Below are 20,363 nucleotides of genomic sequence, written 5' to 3' on the forward strand. Positions count from 1 at the left end.
AAGTAATGTTTATATCCCAGGGGTGTTGTGAGTGTTAATGGCATGAGATATGGAAACCTTCCAGTTTTTCAAGATAAGCTACTTGGATTTTAATGGGAAATCTCCCTATGTTTGAATATTGGACCCAATTTTCCTAAGAGCTGTCAGTTTGTGACTCCTGCCCAAGGTTTTCCTGGTCCTCCTCTGATCTCTCTGGCCATTGCTTCTTTTCTTTCTTAGGCTGCTAAATAAGTTTTTAAACGTACTTCTCATTCATACATGATTTCCTTAACAAGCTCCTCCACTTCGATGGTTTTGAACTCTGCCTTCTATGCCGAAGACTCTTATATCTGAGTCCTCAGGGCCAACCTTGTCTTAGAATTTTAGACCATTTTAGAATTTTAGTCATTTGTCCAACCACTTGCTAAATATTTCCACGTTGACTCTCCCTCTGACATCTCGAAGTCAACACGACCCAAACTAATCTCATGAGCTTCCCAAGCTTTCTCCCCACTGACCCTTCCTCTTATAGGGTCCTGCTCCTGTTCCCTCTCAAGCTGACCCCATGACCACTCACCCGGGGAGTCCAACACTACACTTAGGACCCAGTGTAGACCCTTTCCTTCTCAATTCCCACCACATACAGTTACTATTCAAGTCCCATAGACATCTGGCAAATACATCCCTTCCTTCATATTCTAGAGTCTCTTCCCTGGGCCTCATTTGATTAACTGTAATAGTCCCCTAACTGTTCTTCCTGTTTCCCACCTCAATTTACTCCAGTCTGTTCCCCGCCATATTGCCACAGCCAGTCTAAAACTCTCAGACCATGTCTCTCTCCTACTATAATTTTCCAGAGGCTTTCAGACATCTGAGCTCACTGAAATTCTGCAAAACAAGGTGTGAACAAGTCAAGATTAAGACAGGAACCTCAAGTCCAGAAATAGTTTCCAAGGGCAGAGCAGAGAGATCCAGGGAATAACCAAAGTAAGCAGGGTTCAGGGCTAATGGGTCCTGGAGCTAGATTAGAATTTTCCATCTTCAGAAGGGGTGCCTTAGGTCATACGCTATGTCCCGCTTTCTTTTCTAAGATCCCTGAGTAAAGGAAGTGTACAGAGCCAAAGCCTCTTTTTCATCTTCATAAAATTAGATGTATTTGGTCCCCCATGACCCCACATTTTGAAAGGGATGCCTTGTAGGTTAATTAACCATTCTTTGCCACCTCAAATGTTTATCGTTCAATTCTTTACCTATTTTTAAGCTGGACAGAATCTGCAGGGCTTAAAAGAAATGAATTTTATGCAAGCAGTATAACGGTTTTATTCCAGGGCTCTGCTGACCTTGAAGAAGTTTCTAGCTTTTCTGCTTTTGTTTATTTTTTGTCACAGGATTCCCTCAAGGACCAAAGCCCTATTATGCATAATTTCTTATCAGTCTATTGTAAGCTTTAGCAGAAACCACTGGGGATTTTACTGTGTTATGAGAACCTCCAAACTGCATGACAATCTGGTTTTACAAGTTTCTTATCTCCTTTTCATTTGTTCAGTTGGTGGTCACCAGTGGCTTACAATGTCACCAGATTCTGTTGAAAGAAATAAAAAGTTTTTGTTCTGCAGGCTCCTTATCTGCAGTTCTGTTTGTGTCTCCAGACCACTGGTGATTTGTGACATCATTGGATTCTGGTGGTGTAACCATAGCCGCTCACAGAGATAATCTTGTAATTGTTCTTGACTTGTTCAACATAGTTCTCTCACAGTTTTCAGTAGCACCATCCCTCCTGTATTGCTTTGAAATTCTGATGGTATCAGGTGAAAATCCTGAATTATTCATTTTGCTTAGAGATTGTCTATTTTCAGCTATTATCCAGGAATATAAGTATTAAGGCAGAGTGATAAAAACCAATACATGATGTTAAATGGACTCATGATTAGGAAACAGTATCATAAATTCATAAGTGGTCATGAGTACATCTCCTGAAATGTTTTTTCAGGAAAAAGTATCAATCAATTAAAAATGGTTAAATACAAGAAACAAAATATAGATGAAAGGGAATAGTTTTTTTAAATTTATTTAGTCTTGTTGTAAGATAAGTGAATTTTTGAAGTTAGTCTTACAATATAAACAATAAACAAGTAGGCATTAAGTGAAAGTCTAGTATTATGAAAGTTTATTTGCAAATAGTAAGCTTTTGCTGTTTAAAAAATAGATTCTGAATTCCAATAAATTAGCAAAAAATACAAAAGTCCCAATGTATAAAATGCCAAAGAACATGAACAGATAGTTGATAAAGGAGGAAATAGAAAGCCAAAAAACATATGAAAAATGATCAACTTAACAGTAAATTAATCTAATACACACACAGACACACACATATAACCCATTAAATAAAGTTATTAAAATAATACACATTGCTGATGAAGGTGTGGGGAGATATACATTCTCAAGCATGGATAGTGTGATGGTAGGAATCCAAATTTGTGAAAGTGTCAACTGGATAGCAGGGTGGACCTGCAAGACATTTAAAAAATAGCTCTATTCCCCGACCAAATAGTTATAGTTTTGAAGACCTATTCTCTGGAAATATTCTAGAATAACAGAAAATATATCTTAAAAATATTCAGCCCAGTATTCTTTATAATGTCTAATAAGGAAGATTAAATAAATCATAATCCATCCATAAACTAGAATGTAATGCAGCATGAAGTTATAAGTGTATAAAATAATTAGGAAGGGATTAACTATCATGTTAAATCAAAAGAGCAGGATGTAAATTTGCATGTGTGGAGTATCGTATCAACTATGAAAAAATATTTATGAAATAAGGCTGTAACAAGTACAAACAAATGTGATGGTTTCTAGATGATGGGATTAGGGATAATTTCTATTTTAATCATGGTACTTTTCTACATTCTCCAAGAATTCAACAATGAGCATGATTTTTTTATAAATTTTAAAATGTTATAAATATATTCTTGGAAAATGACTAGTGTCACGGTCTTGTTTGTTTGTAGTAATAATGTGTGCTTAGTTTTTTAAAAGATAATCAGAATTACTACCAGTATTAATGAAATATTTGGAGACCCCTTGAAAATGATTTTATATATTCTAGATTTGGGGATTATAATCAAGTCACTAGTGCACATACCGGTTGTGAGAAACAGAATAACTTATGCCTAAGGTTTACTTGCATTTGAATCTTTGATCAATGCTTGCTTGGCTGGCCTTGCATTGTTCAAGTTCTAATCTATCTTTTCACACACCATTCACTCATGGGAGAGTGATCAACATTGTCCTTTTGTGGCAAGGAGATGAAATGGAGAAATTTGTGATAGTCCAAATTAAGTTACCAAGTAGGTGGAAGAGTGAAGTTTGAGGTTTTAGTTTTTAAAATGGAATAATGATCATACGAATGGAATGAGGGTCATGCAAAAGCATCCTTTTAACCATGTTTGGGCAGTTTATTTGAATATGAGCAATACCCGGTCCCTTTTACACAGTTTACCCCTCCAAGGGGAGCTGGAACTCGATTAGAACTTCCCATTTTTAGAAGTCGGTCCATGTCCCACTTTCCTTTTTTAGATCCCTGGCTAAAGAAATGATATTAAGCCAAAGCCTCTTTTTCATCTTTAAAAAAGCAGTTATATTTGGTCCCACATCACCCCAACTTTTGAAATGGATGTCATGTTGTTTAATTAACCTCGATCTACAATTTGCCACCTCCGATTTTATGACACTTTGGAAAAAGACAGCAGCCATCTGTTGAATAGATTCTGTTCTATTGATCTGTGTCCTCACGATACCAGCACACGAAGCTCCTTGGCCTCGACCACTGGGGACAGAGCCCGAGATGAGTGGTCAATAACAAAATTCTAGCTTCAAAACATGTCAGCCTCCATAGAATTTGGGAATGTGCAAATTTTTCATTTATCTCTTTTGAAATTGTAGTTATTTCTTTTGTTCTCCAGGACTGGGGTTTCATATTGCACTTTGGTCCCCTTCCTGACGGGCCACTTTGTAGAACTTTTGTGTCAGCCAAAGAGGGTACATATTGCAAGTTGATGACCCAAGGGAGGGACCAAAGTTATGAAAGATGAGGAAGATGACAATACTCTGGGACAGATGATGCTGTCCTTGCGGGTCACACGGGGCCTAACGACACGTCCAGAGTGGTGGTTGTGGGGACCGTTGTGTCAACTGTCAACTGTCAAGGGGTCATAGTGCCTCCTTGAGTGCTTGAAGGCAGGAGCCTTAGGTACCATGTGACATACAGTGGGCACTTCCAAGTTTTAGAGCTAAAATTCTATTTTATTTTCTTTTGTACTTCATTGCATTCTTTCTCATGCTCTTTTCATTCAAAGATTCAGTCCCAAGACAGGATTATGATACTCCACCAGCTGTTGTGTCAGGTAGGAAAATTCTAATTCCTTTAAGACTTGATTGGATGGGAGAGAGGGAGCTTGCCTGGTTTTTCTCCAAAACTCTTTAAAGCAGTGATTCTCAAACAGTGATTCTAAGCAGGCATTTCAATTTCAGTTCCGGGGTGGGGGTTTAGCATATGTGGTTCAAAAAAGGATATTTAATATTCCAATCCAGTTTTGTGTATGGAAAATAAATGTGTTGCTTTTGAAATAAAAAGTAAAAGCTCAAAGACTTTTGGTCTATGAAGGATACACAGAAAATTGAGTCTATGTTCTGTGTATCAGTAATTCTTAGTGTTGGAAGCGTTCATTAGACTTTCTGGGAAATTGGAGAAGAATACTTGTGTTTATCGAAAGAGGGCACAGATGAATAAAAGTAGTTTGAGAAGCACTGCTTTAGAGACCGGAATTCCTCTGAAATCAGAAAATCATCCCATTTTGCTTGCTCTGCACCCACCGTAGTGTCTGACACATAGTAGGTACTCGATATAATTGTTGAATGAATCAAAACTTCAAATTTGTTCCAAAAATGGTGTTTTGGATATTGAAAGAAAATCTGCCAATGTTCCATTTGTACAACAAAGTGGCAGAGGTTGGTTTGAGAATTCGTTAGTGTCTCGAGCATTTTAATTAGCAATATTGAAGTAGTTTCATAAAATCCAGTGGTGCAGTTTGTCACAGAGTATACATATGTGAAGACATGAGTTTTAATTTTGAACAGCACGGATCTTCTTGTGCTTTCGTCTTGATTTTGCATTTTGGTTTCTTGCAAAGAGGAAAATGGGCACAAGTTTTCATTTTTGTTGATTTTAACTAAATAAAATACTGGCAGCATGAAGGGCTTTGAACTCTTTAATCCTTTGATGTGTCAGATGATGAGGACATAAAATCTAAACCAAGAAAGGGCACTGGAGAGAGAGCAAGAGACAAAGGCCAGAAACAGAATGGGAGAGCCCAGAGAGCAGCAGAGTCTGGCAACTGAATGATGGTTTTCAAGCAGAGAACATCGTGTTCTTGGGCCACCTGGTTTGCTTGACCCAGCATCTTCAGGGTAATCCTTTTCTCATGTCTTGTGGACTTGTTTAATTATGCTCATGGCTGAATACTCCTCTTAGAAGTTCAGTTGAGAAGCAATGAGTTAGCTTTCAGCTGTGAAGTTACTTTGGTCCTCCTGGAAATCTCTATAAGTTGTCATTAATGAAAATACCACTTATCTTTCCCCGAAGTGTATTACCTGTCATATCTTCATGTGCCTGTTTTATCTAGGATATGGGACTCCTGGGAAGATGCTTTCTCTAACGTATGTAGCCTTTACTTTGTTTACCATGTGGCATCTTTGTTTAACAAGAGGCATCTATTCTTAATAATTTGCCAATATTGATAATAATGAAAGACACAAAATGGAACTTTCCTTCAACTAGGTTTTCTGATTTCACTTTCAAGAACACAATGGAAAAAGCAATGAAAACATTAAAAGCACTTACTAGATGTGTGTCATGGGTCAGGCTCTACACAAATCAATGGTGGCAGAACATCTGGTGGCAAATCTGGACTCAGAGTTCCCACCTAATTCCTTAGTCAGGCGCCACTGAGAGTCCTTGAGCAGAGAAATGACTTGATCAAAGCAGTGCTTTGAGAAACTTAATCTAGCAGTTTGGTGTGTGCTTGAGGAATAAGACACAGTAATTACGTAGAACATTTAGAAAGCTCAAATATGATATCACTAAACTAAAATAAGTGCTAAGACCCCAGTGGAATACAAAGGGACTAAAATAGAAGTGACAGGAAAAATAACACTTTGGGAGATTTTACAGTTGTTTTCCCCTTACAAGATTGAGTTGGTGGTTTGACATGTTATAAATTTGCACAGACTTCTTTGGTCTCTTTAGTCCATCTCTAAATGAAAATAGACTTGCCTTCCTAAAATGTTTGTGACTTATCTGGTGGGCACAACTTGAATAACATTTGAAAAAATAACATATCCTTTGCCAAACCCTTGATCAGATCAGGAAAGTGAAACAGGCATAAAGTATTGTGATATCCTCTTCTCATGTCTCCCAATATGCCAGTGTTGGACAACTCCAATAGTAATCGATTCTTGGCCATTGTAGGAGCCAACTAAACTGCCATGATGTATCGGAGTTTGAGATATCTCCGTGGTAATCTACAGAAACAAAACCCAACCTAATTCTGTTCGATCAATATATCAAACATTTTTTGACCACCCTCTGAGTGCTGGGCACAACACTGAAGTACTAGAGATACAAAGATGAATAGAAAATGGACCATTGGTTAAAAAATATATATGATGGTCTAAATTAATGTTGTTGTTGTTGATGATGATGATGTTGAAATGTATAAAGTATGGAGGAACTAAAATTTAGAATCTACGATGAAGATTGGGAACCCTCAGGAATAAAGTGAATTCTGAGCTTGATGTGGAAGGATGAATATGAGTTTACCAGTTGGACAAGAGTGGGAAATGTACATGAGGTGAATGGGACAGGAAATGAAATTCTATGGGGTGATTAGATGACAGCAAGTTATTTGGTATTCTTGGGGCAAAACATCACAATGGCAGACACTGAAGGTGATCTCAGGGTAGTCAGGGTAAATCTGATTTTAGGCAAGAACTCTTTCCTCTTTGAGCCACATGCCACCTTGTTCTTTTAGTTATTCAAATAGTATTTATTGGGAGCACACTTTGTGACAATCACTGTGTTGGGTGCCAGGGATACAACTTCCTTCTAAGAACCTAGGGTCCAATTAGGAAGTTAGGCACAAACAAGTGATTACAAGTTTGTAAAATCTTCAATAAGATGCCTGAGTTCAGAATCTACTGTGTCACTCGCTAGTTGTGGAACCTTGGGAAAATTATGTAACTTCTCTGTAGCTTGGATTATTTATCTGAGGAAATATTAATTACCTCGTAAGGTTGTTGTGAGCATAGATGAGTTAAGATATGTAGCCTGCTTAGCACAGGTTCTGGCATCAAATAAGTGCTCAAATGTTATTAGCAACAGCTATGCTAATCATCCTTGTTACAAGGTGCTATTGGGGACACAAAGAGAAAACTGACCCACGGTAGGAGTCAGAGAAAGTGGAAGAAACCTCTGAATGGAGACATAAGGACACGTGGGAATTAGCCAAGTGAAAAGTAAATTGGAGGGGGGAGTTTCAGACTAACAGGGCAGCATGTACAAAGCTGATGGTTAGCAGGATATGGCAAATTCGGGGAACTACAGATGGTTCAATAGGACAGGGATGCATAAAGAGAGATGAGAGTAGAGAAAACAATCCTGGACAAATAAGGTGGAGCAATGTCACCAGCTATGGTAGCTGGGACTCCATCCTGCTGGCAATAGATGTAAACTAAAAAGTTTAAGTTGGAGAGTGACATGATCACTCTGGATATAGGTGGAGAATGCACTGGAGAGAGACAGAACTGGAAAACGGGGACCAGGACTCAGGAGTTCAAGCACAAAATCAAGTTGGCATGTGCCCAAGGTGTGCAAATAAGAATGGAGAGTTGACAAATTTGACAAATTTGAAAGAGGTAGAATACACAGGACTTAGTAACTCACTGGATGTCACAGTAGAAGGAGAGGAAAGAGTTAAAGGTAGCTCTTAAGTTCCTAGCACTCAATGGCCTGAGGTATCATTTGCTGAGCTCTGAACCAGAGGAAAGAGAATCAAATTTGGCAGGAAAGAGTTTGAGTGCAGTGTTGTACACATTGAGTTTGAGATGTCTGTGAGGCATCCAAATAGAGATAATCAATAAATATTTGGATGTCTGTTTCTGGAGCTCATAAGACAGCTCTTAGGTAGAAATGGATTTTGGAGTCATCATCATGGAATTAACTCATGTCACCCAGAAAATGTGCTTCGACTGAAGAGAAGTAGGCCGATCCTTGAAAATAAAGAATGGGCAGAAAAAGGAACCTAAAGTAAAGATTGGAAAAGATAACTATAGACATAAAAGGAAAATCAAGAGTGTGAGGTTTCCAAAGACGCCAAAGCAAGAGAGGGTTTCAAGAGAGGCCAGTCTATTAAGATGAGTTTTGAAAAGAAGCCATTGGATTTCGTGACACAGAGGTCACTAGCCACTCTGATAGGGCAGTTTTAGGGAGAAGAGCAAGACAGTGAATGTCCTATGACAAAGTGGATGTAAAAAGTGTCAGACCTAACAAAATTGGCTTTGAAGAGGAGAGACAATAATAACAGAAAATGAATGGAGAAGGGACCTGATCGATTGACTAATTTTTTTTTTAAGATGGGAAATGTTTGGTCATGATAGGAAGAAGCCAGGAAAGAGTTCTAATGGTTGAAGATGTAATTCATACAGGGGATGACTGATAGAACAAGGTCATTGAGGAAGCCAGACATCTCCTCTAGGAATGCAGGAGGACAGGAGGAAAGGACAGTGCGCCTGCATGTAAATTTGTAAGCATACGAGTAGGAAGTCAAATGTAGGGTTTCCTACATGATAAATACTTTTTTTGTTTGTTTGTTTTAATTTTTTTAATTGAAGTATAGTTGATTTACAATGTTGTGTTAATTTCTGCTGTACAGTATAGTGATTCAGTTATACATATATATATATATACATGTATATATTCATGTATATATACATGTATATCCTGTGATAAAACATCACAGTATATTGAATATAGTTCCCTGTGCTATACAGTAGGACCTTGCTGTTTATCCATCCTATATATAATAGTTTGCCTCTGCTAATCCCAACCTCCCACTCCATCCCTGCCCCCAACCCCCTCTCCCTTGGCAGCTACAAGTCTGTTCTCTATGTCTGTAAGTCTGTTTCTGTTTCATAGATACGTTCATTTGTGTCTTATTTTAGATTCCACATTTAAGTGATATCATATGATATTTGTCTTTCTCTGTCTGACTTACTTCGCTTAGTATGATCATCTCTATGATACTACTTGTTTTTTTGTGTGTGTGTGTGAAGTATTAAGTGCCATCTTCTGAGAGTGAGTGGGAATGGCATGGTAAGGGACTGAAGGAGAACAGAGATTTGGAAAAAGAAAGCCAACTAGCAATACACAGGAAGCTTGAGGGGCAGCCCTGGGGGGCCATTGGAAGCTACAGACTATGGATTTTTGTTATACCAGTCTGTGAGGATGTTTGATTTTTCACTGTAGTGATCAGTAGCCAAGAAGGCAGACAGGTGGATTAATCCAGGGCTAAGGTTTCACTGAGTGGAGTGAGAAAAGGGGCAATGTGTGCTGACATTGGCAAGAGAGTTACTGAGTGACAAACTAGTTTCCAGGATGGATAGAAAAAGAAAAGAAGGCAGTAGAGTGTGGGAGAAAAGGAGAAAGCAAGGAAGATAGAGACTAGAGATCTCAACAAGGTGTACGAAATGGTCAGAAGTACAATACTTAGATTTAAGAATGTGGATAATGAACTAATATTTCTCAGCAAAGTCAAGGTCATGGGAGCAGACGGCCAAAGTGGACTTGAGGTGAAGGTGACGGAGGTTAAGGAAGTTCATCAATATGAGCATAAGAAGGTGCTATTTCAGTGGGGTATTTTTGTACATCTAGATTTTGTTTTGTTGATTTGGTTTTTGACACTAATAAGATGTGGGCTAATCATCAGGAAGAATGTCCCCAATAGAGGGGATCACTGATAGAACATATTTCTGGAACATGTTACAAAGACACTGAAGACTTGACCTCACAGAATGTTTAAGAATCAAGTTTTTTTTCTGGAACGTTTGGAATATACATCTAATTAAAGGCAGGAAAGTATATCAGAGTATTTTTCAGAGTGTGATTTGGGTATCACCATGATACTTGAAGTGATTTTAGAAGTATAGGAACCAAAACCTTTTATTTTGACTTCAGCAGCTGTAGAGTTACTTTAATGTGAATTTGAATTAAGTTCGTCAAATGCATGGCTGAAGATCTCTTTGCTTAGGAAAAGTCTAAGGTGAATAGTTAAACAGTGAATACATTAAAAAAATAATAATGATAATAATTCAGGAAGGATAGAGCTAAGGCCAGAGTGGTGATGTCCAGAGAAAGTGGTTGAGGTTTGGGAGATGGGGGTCTCTGATTTATTTCCTCTCTCCTCTCCAAGTCTCTGCTACACCTTATCCAGCTCATTTCAAGGACAGAAAACAGGAAGTCCGGAACTACCCTCCACATTTTCATGCAAAATCACGAGTCTATTCTCTTTTTAGTGTTTCTTTTCCATACAATGATAACTCTTTAGAAGATCCTCCTATTTGAAAATGAAAAGTAAAACATCATTTTTTTTTCTGTTCATAGTTGGATTTTATGAGAAACATATGAAAACTACAGATAAATGTTGTCAAATGTTTATCTCAGTTGCTTTGAACTTAATTTCCTAGATGGGCATCATGATGAAATCAAGCAAAAGACCACCATGGACAGAGAACGAACTGAAGTAGAACCAAAATTCATTCTCCTTTTCTGAAAACCTTAGAATTCAGAATTTGAATCTGTGTTTGGAAAAAATGAAACAAAGGACCAAAAATACATTGACAGCAACCCATAGAACTTCTGAACATACTTTCATCCTCTGCCATATTCCTTCTACATACTGGCTAAAATAGGTTGAAAAGAGTCAATCTTATCATCAGTACAACTTTAGGACAAGAATGAAGTCTTCACCATGGTACTTGCCCTGATTCAGACAAAATTCACTGTTAAACTTATGCAGTTTTTTCCACATTGTTTTGCTAGTCAATAATACCAGTTTGCGTTGGAAAGCCTCCCTAATTTGGAAATCGGTGATGCTCTACCAAAGATTTGGTTGAAACCCATCTTTGTACTAACCCTTCTTGAGTGGGTATTACTTTATAAAACTCTTCCATAATTTGGCAGGGACGAGGGGTGATGTTTAAGCTACTTCGAAGAGCAAAACCATTTTTCAAACGGGGGGGTGTTTAAGCTACTTCAAACCATTTTTTAAGCTCTAAACATTGGTTTTCGTGGATACCATGAGCTAATTACAAATGATCTCCATCTCTTAATTAAAAATTAGGTCCATTAGTACCTCCAATTAGCTACAATTAGCCATTAAGTTGTATTTACTGTAAAAGACCTGACACAGAGTTATATGTGCTCCCACAAGCCATGCATGAAAATCAGTTTCATTTCTTTGCTCAGATTCTGTGCATCTACTTTGATTACCAAACTGCGTTTGTTTAAATGTACTAATTAATTGATTTTTTTTCTTTTTAATAAGTTCAATAAGGAGACTTTGTTCTACTTATTATTCATTCATTCGACTAATATTCACTGAGCTCCTAGAGTGCTACAAGGAACCAAGGCTAGACGGTATAAAATAGAGATACATCCCTTGCCTTCAAAGAACATAGATTCTAACAGCAAAGGACAGAGTTACAAAGAACTGTCACAAAACACAGCATGTGACAGATATCCTAAGAGCAGTACAGAGAGCGGGACTTTGTACAAGCATTTGACACACAGGCCTGTGCATGCTGTTACTGTCATCCTGCTGGTACATTTGTATTGTTCACTACATTCCAGAAATGAAGTTTTAAAAGACTTTTCCTGTGGGACCACAGTTTTTAGTGCTCTATTCAAGAAACTGTTAACTAAAGAGAACTTATGCAAATAGTCTTTTCTGATATATAAACATCACTGTTACTTAGCCCAGTTTCTTTTTTCTGGGGTGGAGGGGGAGCGGAGCATGGGATAGGAGGATACAAAATCCTATGCCTTACCTTCTAATCCAGCGAGTTTTTTTCTTTCTGTAAAGGTCCAGAAGTAAATATTTTAGGCTTTGCCAGACATTGGCTCATGTCACAACTACTCTTGCCTTTCAGGATGAAAGCAGCCACAGACCATGTGTAAATGGATGAGCATGGCCACATCCCAATAAAACTTTATTTATAAAACAAGGCAGCAACCAAGATTGGCCTGTGGGCTACGGTTTGCCCACCTCTGCTCTCATCAATGCATTTTCCTAAGTATTCCAAATTAAATACTATTCCTGACATTCCTTATAATAAGAGCATGAAGTTCTTTTCCTTTAAAGCTAGCAGTGGTGTGTGTGTTTTTAATTTCATGAAAGGCAGATGAAATGTCAGAAAGGCAGAGGTGGAGAGATGGAAATGAGGACTGAGAGAGACACTTCTTAGCGTTTTACTTTGCACAGCATGATTGATTGTAGTTCCGAAGTATGAAAACACTTTCAGTATATTTATATTTTTCATGTGCTCAGCCTATCTTCGTTTTCTGGGATGTATCTGTATGTGCCAGCAACAGAGGATTATCTACCAGGAAAATCAATAGATATTCTGTTAATATCCCCTTGGCAGCCTTTAGAATTCTGTACTTTTAGCAATTTAGGGAAAAGGTAAAAGATACCTCATCTCAGTAGATTTGTAGTAAAAATGTATTTTGCATCTTTGTTCCTCCACCTGGGCTGGTACTGTTGTTGCTGCTCTGGTTGGTTTGAGTCTACTGAAGTTGTGCTTGATCTGTCGGCGCTAGTGACTGTGTTGCCGGGTGACTGCGTCCTCTGAGCATTGTGTTCTGCTTGGCGCACACATCCAATGGAAAGGCAACATCCACAGTGTCTTCTCCGTGGTGGAATCCTTCAGTGGGTGGCAGCAATGGGCTTAGGGCAGCCACGGCCGCCACACACGTGTCCTGAGTACTTCAGTCATCTGTAAAAGGCAGTACCTACGTAAGGGTGACAGAGAAAGAGAGCATTTTCAAGACAACAGCAGATTTTAAAGGAAGCTAACTGCATGTGCAGGCATCAGCCCATCTGGCGCTAACACCACATTGTTCCCTTTTTAAATCAACTGCACAAAGTGGGCACTTGAGGTTCCTGTCGGAGAATCCAACCATGAGTTGACTACGATGCAGCCCTTGCCAAAGGCATGCTTGAGACCCCTGACACTGGAGAGAGACTGCCTTGCAGACACGCTAACATTTCTCTAGACTCTATGTTAAATTGGTTTATCAGATAGCAAAATACCTGAACCATATAATTGCACATCCCTGTAGAAATGCTTTCTCAGGGTGAATTTTAACATTTTAACCTCTTCTTTCTTAGACAGGTGATATATGACACACACATTTAAGCAACATCTAGCTTTTTTAAGATGCCACAGTGGATGTAATTATCCATTATTTTACCCAGCATCCTTTATAAAGAAACAAATGATGAATCGCTCCTTGAGTTCAGTGCCTCGGCAAGTATCTCTCTCCATATGAGCGGATATACTTCTTTTGAACTGGCAATGTAAAATGCATAACTTAGTCTATTTCCCTTTGGCCTTGGTTGTCAGGACAGTGGGAATCAGATGTACTACATTGCAAACTTTCCTGGTATACCATGTTCTCTCTCTTGCCCTCAACTGTTTGTTGATTTGCTGGTGTTTTTCATTGTACTTTTTAATACAGTGCTTAATTTTATAAATCCCTCACAAATTCCACTTGGAAGCACGAAAGCTCTAATTCCTGTGGTAAAAAATAAAGGAAACAAATGCTAATGGGCTCAGGGAAGTTTGTGTGCTCTAAAGTCTCGGTGGAAAGATAAAATGAAAGATGATCATGATTATGCGTTGATCTGACAGAAAAAATTGCCAGCAGGCACTGTTTTTGTTCATTACACATGCAACTCTGGATAGGAATAAGTATGGTATAATAATTGGAAATGGCTTTTAGAGTCAAGAGTATGTATGTGATTCCTGGTCTAACTAGTTAATAATTATTTAGCAATGACAGCCACTTAAATTTTCTGAAGCTAACTTTTCCTCTCTTTACGTGTAGATAATAATGCATTAGCATCTCTATATGTGTATTAATAGAAGGATTTATTGAGATGACACAGATAAAGTACCTAGTAAGTGCCTGACTCATAATAGATATTAAATTATTATTGAGCCTTCTTTTCCTCTTCCTTTCCTCACATTCAGGGAAGTGTGTTAGGAATTTTGAAGTGTCACTAACCTTACATTTACATGATAGATGGACTGAACCAAAATAGTATTTTAAAATAGACTTTCCAAACTCAGTATCTAAAAATAGAAGAAATATTAAGGGGTTTAAATGTGTATCTTCTCTATTGGCTGAACTATTATAATATTATTAGCTGAATTAATATAATAAATAAATTATAAAGCTTTTTTAACAAGATGAAAAATAATCTTCTTAATGGAAGGTGAAAAAAGGTGACAAAAGTAAATAATCATTAGGATTCTGGGTCCTAAAACATACATATGAACAGAAGCTAGAAGAGAATGCATAAAATGATTATCATAAGTGCTTTTAATTTTTTTTCTAAACTTCTAGACATGTTGCTTTGCAGCTTGTATAATTTACTAGAATTTTAACAGCACAGTCTCTGAATATACATAATTTTAGTCTTTTAATATACATAATTTTATGTATGTATACATACCTAATTTTAACAGCACAGTCTTCAAATATACATAATTTTCTTTCATTTATTTTTTACCATAGGAATTAGAGCTTTTGTGTTTCCAAGTAGAATTTGTGAGGGGTTTATAAAATTAAGCACTGTATTAAAATGCACAATTTATATACCGGGGAAACATGAATATATTACTGTGAAGATGAGGATTATGGTGATTGTGATGATTATATTGGTGGTAGTGGTAGCAGTGGTGACCTCTAAAAATGTCCCCACTTCCATTCATTATATCTCAACCCTATGGCATTTAAGGCAGAATTACAAGAAACATATCTTTCTATAGAGGTGGCATAGAATTTTTGAGCAATTCTGTTGTCTAAAGTCACTGTTTGAATCAACTATACTTCAATAAAAAAAAAAATTAAAAAATAATAAAGACTATTTTTTTGGGGGGGGGATATATATATATTTTTAAACATCTTTATAGGAGTATAATTGCTTTACAATGGTGTGTTAGTTTCTGCTTTGTAACAAAGTGAGTCAGTTATACATATACCTACGTCCCCATATCTCTTCCCTCTCACCCTCCCTATCCCACCCCTCTAGGTGGTCACAAAGCACCGAGCTGATCTCCCTGTGCTATGCGGCTGCTTCCTGCTAGCTATCTATTTTACGTTTGGTAGTGTATATATGTCCTTGCCACTCTCTCACTTTGTCACAGCTTACCCTTCCCCCTCCCTGTATCCTCAAGTCCATTCTCTAGTAGGTCTGCGTCTTTATTCCCATCTTGCCACTAGGTTCTTCATGACCATTTTTTTTTTTTTTTTTAGATTCCATATATATGTGTTAGCATACGGTATTTGTTTTTCTCTTTCTGACTTACTTCACTCTGTATGACAGAGTCTAGGTCCATCCACCTCACTACAAATAACTCAATTTCATTTCTTTCTATGGCTGAGTAATATTCCATTGTATATATATGTGCCACATCTTCTTTATCCATTCATCTGTTGATGGACACTTAGGTTGCTTCCATGTCCTGGCTATTGTAAATAGAGCTGCAATGAACATGTTGGTACATGACTCTTTTTGAATTATGGTTTTCTCAGGGTATATGCCCAGTAGTGGGATGGCTGGGTCGTATGGTAGTTCTAGTTTTAGTTTTTTAAGGAACCTCCATACTGTTCTCCATAGTGGCTGTATCAATTTACATTCCCACCAACAGTGCAAGAGGGTTCCCTTTTCTCCACACCCTCTCCAGCATTTACTGTTTGTAGATTTTTTGATGATGGCCATTCTGACCGGTGTGAGATGATATCTCATTGTAGTTTTGATTTGCATTTCTCTAATGATTAATGATGTTGAGCATTCTTTTATGTGTCTGTTGGCAATCTGTATATCTTCTTTGGAGAAATGTCTATTTAGGTCTTCTGCCCATTTTTGGATTGGGTTGTTTGTTTTTTTGATATTGAGCTGCATGAGCTGCTTGTAAATTTTGGAGACTAAGCCTTTGTCAGTTGCTTCATTTGCAAATATTTTCTCCCATTCTGAGGGTTGTCTTTTCATCTTGTTTATGGTTTCCTTTGCTGTGCAAAAGCTTTTAAGTTTCATTAGGTCCCATTTGTTTGTTTTTATTTCCATTTCTGTAGGAGGTGGGTCAAAACGGATCTTGGTGTGATTTGTGTCATAGAGTGTTCTGCCTATGTTTTCCTCTAAGAGTTTGATGGTGTCTGGACTTACATTTAGGTCTTTAATCCATTTTGAGTTTATTTTTAAGACACTGTTATTTTTATGTGAATTAATTATCCACCTATCAGAAGGTGCATCTCCACAACCAAGTGACTGCCGCCTTTAACATTTTTCTTATTGAAATCACATTTCAAGTGATATATATTCTGTTCCTTGCATATAGCACTTGGAATAACCTAAAATCTTCCCAGTTTTTTTGGTTTTTTTAATAAATTTATTTATTTATTTTTTTGGCTGCGTCAGGTCTTTATTGCTGCACACGGGACTTTCTCTAGTTGTGGCGAGCGGGGGCTACTCTTCGTTGCGGTGCATGGGCTTCTCATTTCTCATTGCAGTGGCTTCTCTTATGGCGGAGCATGGGCTCTAGGCGCATGGGCTTCAATAGTTGTAGCACGCAGCCTCATTAGTTGTGGCTCGTGGGCTTTAGAGCGCAGGCTCCGTAGTTGTGGCCCACAGGCTTATTGCTCCGTGGCATGTGGGATCTTCCTGGACCAGGGCTCGAACCCATGTACCCTGCATTGGCAGGCGGATTCTTAACCACTGCGCCACCAGGGAAGTCCCCTTCCCAGTTTTTTTAAAGTGAGACTTCCATTCTCTTGTGTTTAATGGGATTGATGTCATACATTTGAAATTGGTATCATATATAATATACTTTAATTACGTATGACATTAAGTCTAACTTCCACAAGTTTTATATCTATATATGTATATGTATATATAATTATATGGGTGTATTCATGTGTGTGTGTGTATATATGAAATCTCCTAATATTGGAGATAATTCATTTTCCCAAGCTGTAGATCACAAAATATTTATTCCTACCAAAATTATAATATCATTTCAAAGTCCATTTGCCACCCAAGATATTGCTTATTCTTCTTTCTTTTCTACCACTAACTTTTATTCATTTTGATAATGTGGACTATATTACAAACAGTATATTATTTCTTATCAGGCCAGTCTTTTTTTTCCCCACTTGTCTGAACCATGCACTCTGGTGTCATCACTGTGATTTAGCTTTGATAAAATATTGATTGAAAGGCCATCAGCTACCTGGCCCGAATATGACATATAAAAACTAAAATCACTTCCAATCAAATTTCCTTAAAAATGGAAAACAAAAAGGTGAAAAGACTTCAAACCAATGATGCTCTTTAATTTACATGCAGTGGGCATATTTCTGTTGGCAGCAAAACCATGTTGGATTCAGAGTAATGGATTGTGGGTCCCTATAAGACATAAATTTAATTACTTTATGAGTCCAGCTGTCTGCCCAGGAGAGTCAAATCTGGGAAAGCATAGGACTCCAGATTCAGAGAATGGGAATTGCATTCATAACTGAGCAGTTACTTTAGCAAATTAAATATGCAGAATTAATAAAAAAAAAAGTTATTGAGATTTTTGAGATGCTCGTTTTGGAAGGGTAAAACCTAGTAGCCAAAAAAGACCAAGAACCAACTATAGTCAAGCAAAGTTAGGTTTACTAGCCTGCAGAAACGAGGGAGAAGTTACATCAGGTGAACAATGGAACATCTAAGAAGAGGAAATTTGGAGGGTCTTATTGTAGGATTTGAGCATGCAGTGTGACTTTGGTAAAAGCTTAAGTGATGGTCTTTTCTGCATTGGGTGCTATCAGGAAGTCGTGGGGGGCTTGAAAGATTGGGCGTCTTCTTAAGCATCGTCTAGTAGGTGAGAGGAACGAAGCAGAGCTTCATTGGTAAAGATGCAGCAGTCACGTTAGACTGAAAAGGGAGGTGTTTCATTGTTTTTAGGTTTGTAAAATGTCCTTCCCTCTGTCTTATATCTACCCTACTCACGGTGTGTTCTTGTCTGATAATTGTTGATAATCTTAAAATAGTTTAATTGCGAATACTATGACCTGGCTAATAGCTACCAGCTAATTAAAGATAGTTTGGAAGATTTCCATAAATTATTTCCTTATCTAAAGGGCAATTATCATGTTGCCTGACAAAAATATAACTGAACATTGAGTGGCCTTGATCAAATGTAAACACAAATGGGGGATAGGCCAAATATGGTTTATTAATCACATACATTGAGTGTATATGGAATTTATTGTGAATGCAAAGGTGAATATATGTACTCACAGAACATGCTATGTTCAGGGCACTGAGCTGAGGGCTTCAAGTGGGTCCATTTGATACATACAGTAGTCACAACCACCCAGTAAGGAAGTTTCTATGTCCTCTACAAATTGATTCTTTATAAGCCTAGCTAGACCCTCACTTACATTTATGCTCCTTTGGCTGTTTAAGACATTTTGCTCTTCTCAAATGCCAAAAACAAGCCCTGCTTTTTATTCTCAGAAAATGGCGACCTCCTCCTTGATGAGAAGATGGAAACCATAATTGATCTGATCTCCCACAAAGGTGTTCTCTTTACTTCAAATGTCTGTTTCTTCATTCCTCCTCTCTTCCTATCCTCCTATAGTTTGTCAGGTCATGGCCCTCTCTTTGTCAATGTTAACCCTTCCTCCTATATTCTTGATTTCATCTATTTTTACCTTTTTTTTTTCTTTTGGTTTACAGCATTGATTATTCTCTAACCCACATGCGTCTTCTTCATTATGTACTTATCCATTGGTGACTTTACTCTGCTTAAAAAAAAAGTGTAGATCCTTTCTATCTTGTTTTCGTGTTTCTCAGGGTGCTGGTCTCAGAGAACTTTACTTTTCTCTGTTTTCTCCCTCAGTGAAGCCATCTACTTCCTCAGCTCTAGCTGTCATAGAGATGACCTCCTTATCTATATCGCTCATCCTGCCTCTGTTTTGAGTTCCAGGCCTGTGTTTCCAGCCACCTTGTAGGTGTCCCCACCCTTGGATAGCCCCATGGAAGTTCAAACTTCATATTCACAATTTGTTTCATAATGTTTCCTCCCAATCCAGTTTCTTTTCCAGACCTCCCTAGGGTTCGAGCAAACCTCTATAAATATTATTTCTCTAAGCCAAGATCTTGCAAGGAAAGTGTAGCTATGAGTTTAGGATTGTTATGGTCTTTGACAGTGGCTTGGAGTATAGCTCTTCTTTCTGGGTGAGAGCTATATGATTTAATATTCAACTGAGCTTGGAGTAGAAAGGATAGAAAAATCTCTTATTCATTGACAGGTGATTTTTATTCCAGGCAATTGTGCTCAAAACCTCCGAGACGTTTTGGCTCAGTCTACCCCACACGCAAGCTTCCTTTTTCTTGTAAATTCTACTTCTACAATATACTTCTACTCTGTCCTACCCATTCCATTCCCTTACCTCCATCCAGGTTGCACCCTTGTTACCTTTTAGTTTTATTATTGCAGTGTTTTCCTAGTGTCAACACCTGGCCCTTGCCTTTCTTGTTTAGCCTTCCCCCAAATACATGAATAAAATTTGAGATTAACATTTTTTAAACTTTATTTGCAAGGATATGGTCTTAATATAACAATTGGGAGTACCTTAGTAGGTAACTATTCCTACCATATGATTATTGCCAGAAAGAGGGTACATATTAGATCTCTGAATCTGAAGTCATTTTTTTAATAGCAAGACTCAACCTTTCCTGCCCAGGATATACCAGAACTACTTCACTACTCAAAGCTGTGGATGGCTTAAGTAGATTGTTCTACGAAGATGTCATACTGTAGACCCACAGTGTGATGATGTCTCTGTGTGTATACAGACCTAAAATTTTTCTGAGAAGAATTTAACTTCCAAATAGAGGGGGTTTATTTCATATGGAGTGAGTAGGTTCTCTTAAATTCTTTTTAGCTTCCTTAATTTGACACTATCCATCCAATGCCAAATGTGGCTGATG

The 20,363-nt window shown here is 37.8% G+C and overlaps 1 protein-coding gene across 10 annotated transcripts in view; it reads left to right on the forward strand.

The window, feature by feature from the left end:
- RBMS3 (RNA binding motif single stranded interacting protein 3) overlaps positions 1-20,363 on the forward strand; it is a 713,376-nt gene that overhangs the window by 644,847 nt on the left and 48,166 nt on the right. For 7 of the 10 annotated variants that reach the window (XM_036869064.1, XM_036869062.1, XM_036869068.1 and 4 more), the window contains one exon: positions 4,338-4,385. The exons of the other annotated variants lie outside the window; for them this stretch is intronic. In XM_036869064.1, the coding sequence (XP_036724959.1) occupies positions 4,338-4,385 (48 nt within the window). The remainder of the gene's footprint in view (positions 1-4,337; positions 4,386-20,363) is intronic. 10 annotated transcript variants of the gene reach the window in all.

Source organism: Balaenoptera musculus, chromosome 11, assembly GCF_009873245.2.
Source record: "Balaenoptera musculus isolate JJ_BM4_2016_0621 chromosome 11, mBalMus1.pri.v3, whole genome shotgun sequence".
In the NCBI taxonomy this organism is placed as follows: domain Eukaryota; kingdom Metazoa; phylum Chordata; class Mammalia; order Artiodactyla; family Balaenopteridae; genus Balaenoptera; species Balaenoptera musculus.